At 41.6% G+C, this 16,820-nt stretch overlaps 1 protein-coding gene across 1 annotated transcript in view; it reads right to left on the reverse strand.

Annotated features, from left to right (window-relative positions):
• LOC126234395 (uncharacterized) overlaps positions 1-16,820 on the reverse strand; it is a 66,097-nt gene that overhangs the window by 43,520 nt on the left and 5,757 nt on the right. The window contains exon 2 of the mRNA XM_049943083.1: positions 7,320-7,572. Within this exon, the coding sequence (XP_049799040.1) occupies positions 7,320-7,554 (235 nt within the window). The 5' untranslated portion in view covers positions 7,555-7,572. The remainder of the gene's footprint in view (positions 1-7,319; positions 7,573-16,820) is intronic.

Below are 16,820 nucleotides of genomic sequence, written 5' to 3' on the forward strand. Positions count from 1 at the left end.
TTTTTTATCTACTTTTCAGTTGTTGATTTGATCTTAAATGCTCCTTGAACAAAAGCTGCAAACCAGCTGTGTTCATGCGACAGGCAAGTAATATCACCATAAACATTTCTTGTCTGCCACTCTCATGGAAACAATAAAGCCAATGTACAGGGACCTTGCAGATACAAAAGTACTTAGGAAATGTCTACATGGCCATACACAAAACCCTGATGAGAGTTGCAACAGCTGCATGTGGCAATGAGTACCAAATACAGAGTTTGTTTGATGGACAGTACTCAAAACGTGTGATGGATGCTGTCATCAGCAGGACACGAGTAATGAATAAATTAGGCATCCAGCTAGGAAATAATATGATAGCTGCTCTGCCACAGATCATCAGCGACTAGCTGAAGCTGAAAGGGCTGCGGAAGCCAAAACTAAAGAGTCCAGAGTAAGGAAAAGGCTCCCGAAGAAGTCTACAGAGGGTAAAGAAGCAGCTGGCCAACAAGATTATGCTGCTGGAATGTTCTGAAAGACGCATTCGATGAGTCAGAAACAGCATCAACATTTTTTTATCATTTTCTCAAAACTACATTTTCAGAAATTAGGAACATCTAACTTCACAATGGTTTTATCCATGTTCACCAAATTTTTGTCAATTGAAGAACAGGATAGTATCTTCGTATTATGCCTAATACATCACAGAAATCATCTATGTTTGTCATTTTGTATATAATTTTAGCAGTATGTTTTAGACAAAATTGTAATGTGGTATAATAAGAGTTTTTCTATTGCCTCAGATTTACTCCAAACTGCGAAATGAGAGGCATAATGTGTTCCTATGAATGTTCACAGCAGCCTGCCATAGTTTGAATGCTATTAGACTGATGATGAACCAGAAAATGGTACCAGAATGGGAACGTGCATTACAAGAATATCTATTAGGCAAACTACTGTAATTCTTCAACTATAATATTTCAATAAATTTCCTTTTACAGTTTGTGGTTTTTTTTATCAATAATGGATGAAATTAACTCAACTTCGTCTGCATTGTACATCAAGAATAATGTGCACTGAGAGCGAGGTATAAAAATGCAGCCCGTTTATGTCCAGGTCTCCTTACCTAACGAGGTGGTACTGAATACAATTGGGGAGAAGAGAAATTTGTGGCACAACTTGACTAGAAGAAGACATCGGTTGATAGGACATGTTCTGAGGCCCAAATTTAGTATTGGGGGGGGGGGGGGGGGGGGCGGCGGCAGCAAGGGGGGTAAAAATCTTTAGAGGATACCAAGAGATGAATGCACTAAACAGATTCAGGAGGATGTAGGTTGCAGTAGGTACTTGGAGAGGAAGCTTGCAAAGGATGGAGTAGCATGGACAGCTGCATCAAACCACTCTCTAGACTGAAGACCACCTCCACCTTCAGTTCCAGTTCCACTTCCACCTCCACCTCCCAGAAAGTCAAATGTAAGAACATATTCACCCTCATTCAAGAATTCCTTGACTTCATTTACAAAACAGCTTTGCTGCTTAGCTACAAAATTACAGTGTCAATATGACCAATTTTTCAGAAAATAATTAAATGAACTCCAATGAGGTCTTCCACACTGTTTCTAATTTACAGACTGTCAAAGAGTGGTATTTTCAACCATATCATTTTAAAGCATATTTTGAGGGTGAACTTTATGTTGTTGTTGTAGTCTTCAGTCCAGAGACTGGTTTGATGTAACTCTCCATGCTACTCTACCCCGTTCAAGCCTGTTCATCTCCGAATAACTACTGCAACCTAAATCCTTCTGAATCTGCTTAGTGTATTCATCTCTTAGTCTCCCTCTACGATTCTTATCCTCCACGCTTCCCTCCAATACTTAATTGGTGATTCCTTGATGCCTCATAATGTGTCCTACCAACTGATCCCTTCTTATAGTCAAGTTGGGCTACTAATTCCTCTTCTCCCCAGTACTATTCAGTATCTCATTAGTTACGTGATCTACCCATCTAATCTTCAGCATTCTTCTGCAGTACCACACTCGAAAGCCTCTATTCTCTTCTTGTCTACATTGTTTATCGTCCATGTTCCACTTCCACACATGGCTACAGTCCAGACAAGTGCCTTCAGAAAGAGACTTCCTAACACTATATTCTATATTCAATGTTCACAAATTTCTCTTCTTCAGAAACACTTTTCCTGCCATTGCCAGTCTACGTTTTATAGCCTCTACTTCAGGCTTCATCAGTTACTTTGCTGGCCAAGCAGCAAAACCAAACTACTAATTTAAGTGCCTCGTTTCCTGATCTAATTCGCTCAGCATCACCTGTTTGAATTCTACTATTTTCCATTACTTCTGTTTTACATTTGTTGATGTTCATCTTATTCTCCTTTAAAGACACTTTCCAGTCCGTTCAACTGCTCTCCCAAGTACTTTTCTGTCTGACAGAATTACATTGTCATCAGCAAACTCAAAGTTTTTCTTTCTTCTCCCTGAACTTTAATTCCTATTCCAAATTTTTCTTTGGTTTCCTTTACTGTTTGTTCAATGTACATACTGAATAACGTTGGGAATAGGCCATAACACTGTCTCACTCACTCTTCAACCACTGCCTCCTTTTCATCTCCCACAGCTTTTATAACTGCCATCTAGTTTTTGTACGAGTGGTAAATAGCCTTTCACTCCCAGTATTTCATCCCTGCTGCCTTCAGAATTTCAAAGAGAGTATTCCAGTCAACATCGTTAACAGTTTTCACTACATCTACAAATGCTGTAACATAGGTTTGCCTTTCCTTAACCTATCTTCTAAGATAACTCATAGAGTCAGTCTTGCCTCATGTGTTCCTACATTTCTCCAGAATCCAAAGGGATCATCCCCAAGATCAGCTACCAGTTTTTCTATTCTTATGTAAAGCATTGGTGTTAGTATTTTGCAACCATGACTTATTAAACTGACAGTTCAGTAATTTTCACACCTGTCAGCACCTGCTTTCTTTGAGATTGGACTTACTAAATTCTTCTTTAAGTCTGAGGGTATTTCACTTGCCCCATACATCTTGCTCACCTGATGGTAGCGTTGTCATGGATGAATCAACGCTATCAGTAGATCTAATGGAATGTTGTCTAGCCCGGAGCCTTGGTTCGACTTGGATCTTTCAGTGCTCTGTCAAATTCTTCATGCCATATCTTATCTCCCCACTTCATCTTCACTCATGTCTTCTTCAATTTCAATAATATTGCCCTCAAGTACATCATCCTTGTGTAGACACACTGTATACTCCTTCCACCTTTCTGCTTTCCCTTCTTTGCTTAGGACTGGTTTTCCATCTGAGCTCTTGACATTCATACAGTTGGTCCTCTTTTCCCTAAAGGTCTCTCCAATTTTCCTGTAGGCAGTATCTACCTTACCCGTAGAGATATATGCTTCTATATCCTAGCACCTGTCCTCTAGTCATCCATGCTTAACCATTTTGCACTTCCTGTCAATCACATTTTTCAGATATTTGTATTCCTTTTGCCTGCTTCATTTGCTGCGCTTTTATATTTTCTCCTTTCCTCAGTTAAATTCAGTATCTCCTCTGTTACCCAAGGATTTGTACTAGCCCTCGTCCTTTTACCTACTTGTTCCTCTGCTGCATTCACTATTTTATCTCTCAAAACTACCCTTCTTCTACCATATTTCTTTCCCCTCTAGTTAACTATTCCCTAGCGCTCTCTGAAATGCTCTACAACCTCCGGTTCTTTCAGTTTATCCAGGTCCCCTCTCCTTAAACACCTACCTTTTTGCAGTTTCTTCAGTTTTAATCTACAGTTCATAACCAATAGATTGTGCTCAGGGTCCACATCTGCCCTGGAAATGACAGTTTAAAACCTGCTTTGTATATCTATGTCTTACCATTATGTAACCTATCACATCTTCCAGTGTCTCCAGGCCTCTTCCATGTATACAACCTTCTTTCATGATTCTTAAACCAAGTGTTAGCTATGATTAACTTATGCTCTGTACAAAATTCTAGCAGGCAGCTTCCTCTTTCATTCCTTACCTCCATTCCCTATTCACCAACTAATTTTCCTTCTGTTCCTTTCCCTGCTATCGAATCCCAGTCCCCCAAAACTATTAAATTTTCATCTCCCTTCACTATCTGAATAATTTCTTTTATCTCATCATACTTTTCTTCAATATCTTCCATCATCTATGGAGCTAGTTGGCATATAAACTTTTACTACTGTGGTAGGTATGGGCTTTGTGTCTATCTTTGCTACAATAATGCATTCACTATTCTGTTCGTAGTAGCTGATCAGCTTTCCTATTTTGTTATTCGTTATTAGACCTACTCCTGCATTACCCCTATTAGATTTTCTCTTTATAACCCTGTATTTGTCTGACCAAAAGTCTTGTTCCTCCTGCCATAGAACTTCACTAATTCCCACTTTATCTAACTTTAACCTATCCATTTCTCTTTTTTCAGGGTGTATAAGTGGGGAAAAAAATAAAAAACATTAAAAAAAATTTCCCGGATTTTTTGCCAGATCTCCCGGTTAAAAATACACTTTCTCCCGGTGAAAATACACTTTTTTCATGTTAAGTAACAGTATACTTTTCCTCCTCAGAACTGTAAAATTGATCAATAATTTGAATCGTGATGGTTTTGTACAGCGGCTTAGAATTTCCCGGCACTTTAGAAAACAAAACTCAGGGGGAAAACCATGTTTTGGAAAGTTCTTTCGAAGTGCAGCAACATACATGCTGCATATTTTTGTATTACGAAAGTATAAATTCGAATTTCACAAAAAACCGCATGTTACTTTCTGAAGCATTGAAATCGAGATTGCGATGCGCTTTTGTAAGCCAGTCATAGCTCATGTCAAGTGATCTTGTGAGCTGATGCCAGCGGATACTCATAGCATAGGACACATGATGTAGTCAGCCAATAACATCATCACTGTTATGTAGCGCAAACAGAGAAACAGGAATAGTTAATGGTCTAAATTAATGTACATAGTGTTGCTACAGGAAAAGCAAACTTTTCATATATAATATTTGTCACGAAGATTAATAAGCTACAAGAGAAACTAAGCTTTCACATATAATGTTGATCTTTTTTGCACGTTTTACACTTTAGGACACATCACATAAATATGCCAGTAAAATGTTTAATACCAACATAAATCTCTGATCTTCTGGGATCAAAATTCTTCTAAATGGCTTGTCATCAAAGAGTTGATTTTTAAATGAGAGTCAAACACTCTTTGATTTAAGAAATTCATCGTACATTCTCGTACATAGTTCACCTTCCGCAAAAGGAAATTTACTTTGAAAATAATGCTTTTCAAACCACAATTTTCCCAAGACCTGTTACAAATTGATTTGTACCAGCAGTTGCCAGAGAGTGCCACATGAGAGGTGTCCCCGTGCTTGCGCAGCTAAGATGACGTAGGAAGCCTGTATGTTTGTATGCGTAAAATATTAAGATCTTACATTATGTCATAAAAGAAACAAGACATCAGAGGATACTTCAAGAGAGTCAGAATTTCTTGTACCATACTGAAATGAATAATTCACATTAAAGTGCACATTTGTACGTCCAGATTCCCAACGAAGTAGCCCTCGACCTCATATTAAGCTTTTCAGAGTGGTTTTCGGGATGTAAATTTTCTTGGAGTACCAGTACTGTATTATCTCATGTTTGGTTCTTTATTATGGCATAATGCCACACATGTTAGAAGATGAAAAACGTGCACTTGAAATGCAGTGAACAGTTAGTTGATAAAATAAAATCTGGAACTAACAACATATTGTAGCCTTCCATAATTATATGAATGTATTTTAATTCACTTGATAGTACCCAGGCACAGAAATCACTTTTTTTTAAAATTTATTTGACGTGAAAGCAGTAAACGAAGAGGAAACAGCAAAATCACTAAATGTAAACAGATTTCACATGGAGCCCCCCCCCCCCCCCAATAACTCAGACTGCTCTGCGCATCAGCCCCAGAGCTACGATATTTTGAACCAGGGCAACAGATAAGAATACTCTGGAAATAACTAAACAAACTCTTACATACACAGTACTTAAATTTATTTAGATCACTAGTTCCTTCCAAATTTTATTAAGAATCTGACAAGGAGGCAGTTTATTATTATTATTATTATACTGAGAGCTGGAAAGAGTTTGAAGAAAATGAAAAATAGAGGAAGGAAAAAGTTTTAACTGCAAAAAGTTATGTAGATCAAAAGAAGCAGTAAGTTGTCTGGACTTGGGAGATAAACCCCTGACAAATTTAAATACCTCGGTGGAACATATAAACATGAAAAAAAGCAAGTAAAATCAGAACCCGGGGTGAGGGGGGGGGGGGGGGGGGGGACACCACTAGAAGAGCGTACATGAAAGTGTCGAATCTGTACAATAAATAATTTTTTCTAAAGATGTTGTAAAACCACAAGTCCTGTATTGCTAGAAACATTACATTCATCCAGATGCATCGCAGATCTGGTTACGATAGGAAGAATCTTCAAGAAAATATTAGGTCACAATTGTGGCAACTAGGGTTTGAGACCAAATAAGGAAATATACTTATTCTGCCCTGAAATAACAGATGAGATCAGGGAAAGACGTGTTATACAGATACACTATGGACAGTTTGTGTGTATCTTTGTTAGGCTGTCTTCCTTCATTATCTCATTCTTCCATATCAGGAAAACAAATAAGTAAGGAAGCAAGACAACAATGGACTAAGAAGAAATGCAAATTTAATAGGAAACCTTACTTAGCATGAACAAATTCAAACTAGAATACAAGAAATTTAAAGGTTTTCAGGACGATAAAACAGAGAACAAAAAGTGGTGTAAGATGGTCATATGCGAGAAAAAGAGCTCATTCTGAGAAAAATAAAGTTTTGAAGGACGATGAGGGAAAAGAGAAGAATATTTATCCAGGCATGGTCCTTAGTTGGCCAGTAATAAAATTACAAAATCCAATTTGCATTTTTTGTAGTTTATGTGTCCATTACACGCGTCAAAATAATCCGACACTTTTCCATTATTCAATATACATTTTCCGAATATACTAGTATCCCGAAGTTTAGGTTTTTGTGATAAAAAGAGTGTTAAATGTGGCAAAATGCATTTAAATATGTAACAATTAGGCTACGCTACAGGTCAATCTGTTATATTACTTTTGTCAATTTCTGTTGTTAAGTTCACAAAAGGAAGCTGCTTACTTCTGTTCAAATCCAATAGTATAATATTTCATCAAGAAGTGCATACCTTATTCTAAAATATGTCTTTAAAGCTAAGTGATTTTATAATCTACAATTCAAACAACATAAAATGGCCAACACACTTACCAAGCTTTCTCAGTTGTGTAATTGAGTACATATTAGCAGACTGGTTAACTTTGGACACCTGGAGTGGATAGTTGTCCTCATCTAGATTACCATCTGCTTCAGCTTCAAATTCCATACTTTCTGGAGGTGGATCCTCAGGCTCTTGTTTAATAACAATATTTGGGTCAAGTTCAGTGTTAGCCGACTCATTTGGTTTTGTCTGTCTTCCTTTCTTTGGACGCTTTGTACGTGGCATATTTTAATCTGTGTATTACTGTTGAGGAGAAGGTAAGGAAGGTAGCAACAGTTATTCCAAAAATTATTTGGAGAACAACAGTAATTTATGTTGGCACAAATATCAATATACAACATATGTAACTGTATAGATAAGAAATCTACTCAGCAAATGGCAGCATGAGAACAGATATTAAAAAAAAGGTCTTATTTATGAAATCTTTTGGAGCCAGTGGCTCCTCCTTCAGGCAGAAGGGTTTAAGGGGAAGGATGAGAGGTGGAGGGGAGGTTGAGGAAAGGAGGTAGAGTTCGGAGAAGTCACCAGTACCCTGGGTCAGGTAAGACTTACCAGATGTAATGAGAAGGAAAGAAAGGAGTCTGTCCTCATCCTATCCAGTAAGTCTCCCCTGACCATGGGTTCTGGGTGATATTTCCACACTACCTCACACAACCTGCCATTTTCCCGATGTGTGTGAACCCTTCACCACCTTGGCTTCATGTGGTGGCACATGTTCACCTTGGACTTAATTAGCATCCTAAGAAAACTACTCCAGATTCGATCCATCAATGTAAGTTTCTCAATCTTCGCACAGAATTTAGCAACCTTTGTGTACACTGATGATTCTTGGACAGAGTGTAGTGCCGGATGTGGCTTCGTCACTGGCACTGATGATTTTCACTATCTGCTCTCAGAACAATGATTAGTATTTACAGCAGAGCTCGTTGCTTCTATCAGGCCACACAGTACATCCGGCAACATGTTGTTGTTGTTGTTGTGGTCTTCAATCCTGAGACTGGTTTGATGCAGCTCTCCATGCTACTCTATCCTGTGCAAACTTCTTCATCTCCCAGTACCTACTGCAACCTAAATCCTTCTGAATCTGCTTAGTGTATTCATCTCTTGGTCTCCCTCTACGATTTTTACCCTCCAATGCTAAATTTGTGATCCCTTGATGCCTCAGAACATACCCTACCAACCGGTCCCTTCTTCTAGTCAAGTTGTGCCACAAACTTCTCTTCTCCCCAATCCTATTCAACACCTCCACATTAGTTATGTGATCTACCCATCTAATCTTCAACATTCTTCTGTAACACCACATTTCGAAAGCTTCTATTCTCTTCTTGTCCAAACTATTTATTGTCCATGTTTCACTTCCATACATGGTTACACTCCATACAAATACTCTCAGAAACGACTTCCTGACACTTAAATCTATACGCAATCTTAACAAATTTCTCTTCTTTAGAAACGCTTTTCCTTGCCATTGCCAGTCTACATTTTATATCCTCTCTACTTCGACCATCATCAGTTATTTTGCTCCCCAAATAGCAAAACTCCTTTACTACTTTATGTGTCTCATTTCCTAATATAATTCCCTCAGCATCACCCGACTTAATTAGACTACATTCCATTATCCTCGTTTTGCTTTTGTTGATGTTCATCTTATATCCTCCTTTCAAGACACTGTCCATTCCGTTCAACTGCTCTCCCAAGTCCTTTGCTGTCTCTGACAGAATTACAATGTCATCGGCGAACCTCAAAGTTTTTATTTCTTCTCCAAGGATTTTAATACGTACTCCAAATATTTCTTTTGTTTCCTTTACTGCTTGCTCAATATACAGACTGAATAACATCGGGGATAGGCCACAACCCTGTCTCGCTCCCTTCTCGACTACTGCTACCCTTTCGTGGCCTTCGACTCTTATAACTGCCATCTGGTTTCTGTACAAATTGTAAATAGCCTTTCGCTCCCTGTATTTACCCCTGTCAACTTTAGAATTTGAAAGAAAGTATTCCATTTAAAATTGTCAAAAGCTCTCTCTAACTCTACAAATGCTATAAACATTGATTTGCCTTTCTTTAACCTATCTTCTCTGTGAAGTTGTAGGGTCAGTATTGCTTCGTGTGATCCAACATTTCTACGGAATCCAAACTGATCTTCCCCCGAGGTCCGCTTCTACCAGTTTTTCCATTCGTCTGTAAAGAATTCGCGTTAGTATTTTGCAGCTGTGACTTATTAAACTGATAGTTCGGTAATTTTCACATCTGTCAACACCTGCTTTCTTTGGGATTGGAATTATTATATTCTTCCTGTAGTCTGAGGGTATTTCGCCTGTCTCATACATCTTGCTCACCAGATGGTAGAGTTTTGTCATGACCGGCTCTCCCAAGGCCATCAGTAGTTCTAATGGAATGTTGTCTACTCCTGGGCCTTGTTTCGACTCAGGTCTTTCAGTGCTCTGTCAAACTCTTCACTCAGTATCGTATCTCCCACTTCATCTTCATCTACATCCTCTTCCCTTTCCATTATATTGTCCTCAAGTACATCGCCCTTGTATAGGCCCTCTATATACTCCTTCCACCTTTCTGCTTTCCCTTCTTTGCTTAGAACTGGGTTTGCATCTGAGCTCTTGATTTCATACAAGTGATTCTCTTTTCTCCAAAGGTCTCCTTAATTTCCCTTAGGCAGTATCTATTTTACCCCTAGTGAGATAAGCCCCTACATCCTTACATTTGTCCTCTAGCCATCCCTGCTTAGCAGTTTTCCACTTGCTGTCGATCTCATTTTTGAGACGTTTGTATTCCTTTTTGCCTGCTTCATTTACTGCATTTTTATATTTTCTCCTTTCATCAATTAAATTCAATATTTCTTCTGTTACCCAAGGATTTCTACTAGCCCTTGTCTTTTTACCTACTTGATCCTCTGCTGCCTTCACTACTTCATCCCTCAAAGCTACCCATTCTTCTTCTACTGTATTTCTTTCCCCCATGCCTGTCAATTGTTCCCTTATGCTCTCCCTGAAACACTCTACAACCTCTGGTTTAGTCAGTTTATCCAGGTCCCTCTTTCTTCCTCTTTCATTTCTTACCCCCAATCCGTATTCACCTACTATGTTTCCTTCTCTCCCTTTTCCTACTCTCTAATTCCAGTCACCCAAGACTATTAAATTTTCGTCTCCCTTCACTATCTGAATAATTTCTTTATCTCATCATACATTTCATCAATTTCTTCAGCATCTGCAGAGCTAGTTGGCACATAAACTTGTACTACTGTAGTGGGCGGGGTCTTCGTGTCTATATTGGCCACAATAATGCATTCATTATGCTGTTTGTAGTAGCTTTCGCGCACTCCTATTTTTTTTATTCATTATTAAACCTACTCCTGCATTACCCCTATTTGATTTTGTATTTATAACCCTGTAATCACCTGACCAAAAGTCTTGTTCCTCCTACCACCGAACTTCACTAATTCCCACTATATCTAACTTTAACCTATCCATTTCCCTTTTTAAATTTTCTAATCTACCTGCCCGATTAAGTGATCTGACATTCCACACTCTGATCTGTAGAACACCAGTTTTCTTTCTCCTGATAACGACATCGTCCTGAGTAGTCCCCGCCCGGAGATCCGAATGGGGGACTATTTTACCCCCGGAATATTTTACCCAAGAGGACGCCATCATCATTTTATCATACAGTAAAGCTGCATGCCCTCGGGAAAAATTACGGCTGTAGTTTACCTTTGCTCTCAGCCGTTCACAGTACCAGCACAGCAAGGATGTTTTGGTTAGTGTTACAAGGCTAGATCAGTCAATCATCCAGACTGTTGTCCCTGCAACTACTGAAAAGGCTACTGCCCCTCTTCAGGAACCACACGTTTGTCTGGCCTCTCAACAGATACCCCTCCGTTGTGGTTGCACCTACGGTACGGCCATCTGTATCGCTGTGGCACGCAACATAAGCTTGTCAGTTGTGTCCTCTGATCTGACTCAGTGCCCTTCAGAGCCTCTGCGTGCAGTACACAGTCCATCCCTTAGTGCAATGGGTCCTAGAAAGCTTCCACTTGCTTACTTTTGAGGGAGCCACTGACGATTATGTGGGTTCCTGGTCATTCGGTCTGATGGGAAACAAGGATACTGATGCTGCCACCAAGGCTGCAGTTTATCACAGCTAGCTAGTTCTTTCATTCCTTCCAATGATCTCCGTGTTACCATCAATCAGCAGGTGGTGTCACTTTGGCATCAACGTTGGTCTTCCCTTCATGGTCACAAGCTCTGGGGAGTTAAACCACTCCAGCAGCTTGACCGACATCCTATCGGCCCTCTCACCATGAGATCATTTTAGCGAGGTTGCGTCTTGGGCATTGTCTTTTTAGCCATCCTTTTTGATAAGGGTGAAATTTGGAAATTTATGGGTAGGTCTTATGGGACCAAATTGCTGAGGTCACAGGTCCCTAAGCTTACGCATTACTTAATCTAACTTTAACTTATGCTAAGGACACACACACACACACACACACACACACACACACACACACACACACACACACACACACACACACACACGAGGGAGGACTCAAAACCTCCGATGGGGGCAAGCCACGCGTCGCCTCAGACCACGTGGCTATGTTAAGGGTGATCCCACCAGTGCTCATTATCATAACCTTTGATGGGTTGCCATTTCCAGACCGAATACAGTTTCTTTTTTTTAACCACTTATGTACCAGTAGTATGTTTGCTGTCTGAGTTAGTGGCCGTTTTAGCAAATGATGCACGAGCTGTCACCTGCATTTCATTTTTTATCCGCTGTAGCAATATGGCAAAGGACATTTAATCTTCAGTTGAGATCCTCCACAGCCTCTACAGCATTTTTTGTTGACCTTTCTTCAAGAGGGAGTCCTTGTTCTTAGCTCTCTTTCCTCCCATTGATTGGGCTTCACATGTAGTAATTTTTAATGACTTTTTCATATTGGTGTTCTGGGTTCTGGCTTGGGCACATATGACCCCTAGTTGTTTTTGCGATCTAAAAAAAAAAAATAAACTCATTTTTCTAAGCCTCTCCAGTTCCTTTCCCTTCGCTCCTCTTCCTTCCTCTTCAGCCCGAAGGAATAGCCACTGGCTCCAAAAGCTTGCGCAAGTAAAACCTTTTATTATTATTATTATTTTAAAATAAGTATGTTCTCCTGCTGCAGTTTGGTAAGTAGATTTTTTTTATCCATCCAACTACATTTTATTACCAAAAATTTATTATTTTCATTGCTATAATACACAAAGTACATAACATGTACAAAAACATTCTTGAGATTTTTCCATTATCTAACATACATTTTCTGAATTTACATTGCAGTTTTAATTTATATGACTGATGAAAGTGTGTTTATATTCGGCACGAACAAACATTAGACTGCACTACAAATCAATGTCATCACAACAAAAGTCAGAGAGAGAGAGAGAGAGAGAGAGAGAGAGAGAGAGAGAGAGTGCACAATATCACATTAGTCAAAAAGATATATACAGACAGAAAAGGAATCATGTGAGGAATCTTACAATGCAGCCCTACAGTACAGTTTAATGGTGGCATCCATTTGGATGAAATATTCGGGAGGTAAAATAGGTTCCCATTCAGATCTCCGCGTGGGGACTACACAGGAGGACATTGTCATTAGGAGAAACAAATCTAGCATTCTAAATTTTGGAACATGGAATGGTTGGATGGATTAAAAGAGGGGGACAGGGACCAAACTAAGAGGTCATCAGTCCTTTGTTCTGAATAACACAATGCCACAAGTGTGAGAATAGAACAAACAAGACCGACAACTCAAAATGGAATGAAAGGAAAAGTCAGAAGAACGAGAAAGGACAACAAAGATGTAAATGGACAAAAAGGGAAAAGAAAACCACAGAAACGCAAGAAACGGGATGAAGAGATTAAAACAACAAAGCAGATTACCATGGCTGGCTGACCATGAGAATAAAAAAGGAGAAGCCAGCCACTCTGCAACACATTAAAACCTCCACCCTTGAAGCACTAGGGTGGAGGACACAGAGGCACAAAGGACATGTGCTAAAACTTAGACCAAATGATAAAACCCACCCTCGTGAATAAAACTTAAAACTAAATAAGCCGATGAGGCGTTGTCATATAATATTAGTGGCAATGAGTCCGGTAACGCAAGATTTTGTCGCCGGGCAGTCGAAGTGGGACAGTGCGCCAGAATATGGGGCACTGTCAACCGGGCACCGCACCGACACCCAGGCCAGTCTTCATGGCACAGAAGATAACCGTGGGTCGCCCCAAGCGTGGCCAATGTGAAGCCTGCAGAGGACAACTGATTCCTTGTAAGGGCACCAAATGGAAGACTTCCACACATTCGCAGTCTCCTTAATGACATGCAGTTTGTTGTATGTACTGTTATGCCATTCCGTCTCCCAAAGCCGAAAAACCCTACAGCGTAAGTCAGAATGCAGGTCAGGTTCAGAGATGCCTGTCTCCAGAAGCGGTTTACATGTAGCCTGTTTGGCCAGCCTGTCAGCCAGTTCATTGCCTGGGATGCCGACATATACTGGGGTCCACACAAACACCACTGAATGACTTGACCGGTTCAAGGCATAGATGGACTCCTGGACGGACACTACCAAATGAAGGCGAGGGTAGCAATGGTCGATAAGCTTGTAGGCTGCTCAAGGAGTCAGTACACAGAAGAAACAATTCCCCAGGGCATGAACGGATATACTGAAGTGCACGAGGAGATGGCCACCAGCTCTGCAGTGAATACACTGAAGCCATCAGGCAAGGAATGCTGTTCAAAATGGCCTCTGTGGATGTATGTGAAGCCAACGTGACCATCAGCCATCGAGCCTTTGGTGTAAACCAATTCAGGGCCCCAGAAAAAGTAAAGAATCGAGAGACAGTGACAGCAGAGAGCGGCAGGAGTAACTGAGTCCTTAGAATCACGTGAAAGGTCCAGACAAATCTGTGGCCTATGTGTACACCACAGAGGTGTATACAGATGGATCTGAATGGGAGGTGGTAAAGGGAAGGACTCCAATTCAGACAGAAGGGATCGCACGTGAACCGCAATCATTAGCCTTGACGTGGGCTGCCGATGTGGGAGATGAACTACCGCGGGTGGAAAAATGAGTCAGCAATTCATATGTTCAGGAGAGCTACGCATGTGTCCAACGGAACTGGCCAGCAGTTGTGCAAGTCTGATCTGCAATGGAGGGACTCCGGCCTCCACCAGGACACTGGTCACCGGACTCGTCCTAAAAGCTCCCGTCACTAGGCAAATGCCACAGTAGTGCACTGTGTCAAGTACACGCAACGCTGCGGGCACTGCTGAACCATAAACCACATTCCCGTAGTGAAGGTGGGATTGAACAAGGGCTTTGTAGAGCTGCAGCAGAGTAGAGCAATCTGCACCCCAGTCGGTATTGCTCAGGCAGCAGAGGGCACTGAAGTGCTGCCAGCACTTCCGTTTAAGCTGGCGAAGGTGAGGAAGCCAAGTCAATTGGGTATCGAAAAACAGTCCTAAGAATCGATATGTCTCCACTACAGTGAGTGGATCGTCATTAAGGTAAAGTTCTGGTTCCGGATGAAAGGTACATCGCCAACAGAAGTGCATGACACACGACTTAGCAGCCGAAAACTCGAAGCCATGGGCGAGAGCCCATGACTGCGCCTTGTGGATGGCTCCCTGTAGGTGCCACTCAGCAACACCAGTGTTGGTGGAGCAGTACGAAATGCAGAAGTCGTCTGCACATAGAAGGTGAGACGGACAGCCCTACAGCTGCTGCTAGACTGGTAATGGCCACTAAAAATACTGATACACTCAATACAGAGCCCTGTGGGACTGCATTCTCCTGGATATGGGGGTGGGGGGGACTGTTGGAGGTAACTTGGATAGGTAAAGTACGCAGCAACAGGAAATTCTGGACTAAAATATCAGGAGCGGGCCTCAGTAACCCCATCCGTATAATGTGGCAAGGATATGATGTCACCAGGTGGTGTCATACGCTTTGCGTAGATCAAAAAATACCAAGGTATTGGCATCTGGAAAAGGCTGTTGGGATGACAGACTCTATGGGCACAAGATTATTAGTGGTAGAATGCCCCTGGCGGAAGCTGCCCTGACATGCAGCCAGTAGGCCACATGACTCCAGGACTCAACCCAACCGTCGATACATCATACGTCCCAGCAGCTTACAAACAACATTGGTGAGGCTGATGGGATGATAGTTATCCACATCAAGCAGGTTTTTACCAGGCTTTAGCACTGCAACGATGGTGGTCCCCTGCCATTGCGATGGAAAGACGCCATCGCACCAGATCCGGTAGATGATGACGAGGAGATGGCGCTTGTAGTCAGACGAGAGATGTTTAATCATCGGACTGTAGATCTGATCCAGCCCAGGAGCTGTCGGGGCAATGAGCAAGGGTGCTGAGGAACTCCCACTCCGTAAATGGGGCGTTATAGGGTTCATTGTGGCGTGTAGTGAACAACAGGACTTTCCTTTCAATCCGCCGTGTGTGGGTGTGAAAGGTTGGGGGGTAGTTCACCAACTCAGAGACCCAAGCATAGTGCTCAGCAAAGTGCTTGGCAATCGCGATTGCATCGGTACATAGCACGCCATTGATGGTGGCGCCAGGGACACCTGTTGGGGTCTGGTACCCAAAAAGACGTCTGATCTTTGTCCAGATTTGGGAAGGTGACATGGCACCCAATGGTCGACACGTACCTCTCCCAGCACTCCTGTTTCCATCGTTTTATAAGCTGCCGTATACTGGCACGGAGCTGCTTACAGGCTATCAGATGCTCTAGGGAAGGGTGTCTTATGCCGCTGTAGAGCTCGCCGACACTCTGTAACTGCCTCAGCGACTTCTGGCGACCACCAAGGAACTATCTTTCGCCAGTGGCACCCTAAAGAGCGAGGGATCGCGTTTTCTGCCGCAGAAATGATTGTGGTAGTCAACTGCTCAACCATCACATTGATGCTACCATGTGGGGCAGAGACAACGGTGACATCAGAGCTGAAAGTTTCCCAGTCCGTCTTGTTTAAAATCCATGTTGGCAGGCGTCCGTGGGCCTGACACTGGGACAGTGACAGAAAGATGGGGAAGTGGTCACTACCACACAGGCAGTCATGTGCTCTCCAGTGGATATATGGGAGAAGTCGCTGCAAATTATTAAATCAATGGCAGAGTAACTACCTCAAGCCACACTGAAATGTGATGTGTGGCAGCCCTAGTATTTAAGAGGCAGAGGTCGAACTGAGAGAGTAAAGTTTTGACATCTCTTCCCTGGCCAGGAAGCACGTTGCCAACGCACAAGGGGTTATGGGTGTTAAAATCTCCCAAAAGTAGGAAAGGTTTAGGGAATTGATCAATCAGTGCATAATTCAGGGGTACTGCACCATCTGGAGGAAGATATACATTGTTGACAGTTATTTCCTGCATCATCCTGATTGTGACAGCCACAGCTTCAAGAGGGGTTTGAAGAGGCACAG

This window comes from Schistocerca nitens, chromosome 2 (genome assembly GCF_023898315.1).
Source record: "Schistocerca nitens isolate TAMUIC-IGC-003100 chromosome 2, iqSchNite1.1, whole genome shotgun sequence".
Taxonomy (NCBI): Eukaryota; Metazoa; Arthropoda; class Insecta; order Orthoptera; family Acrididae; genus Schistocerca; species Schistocerca nitens.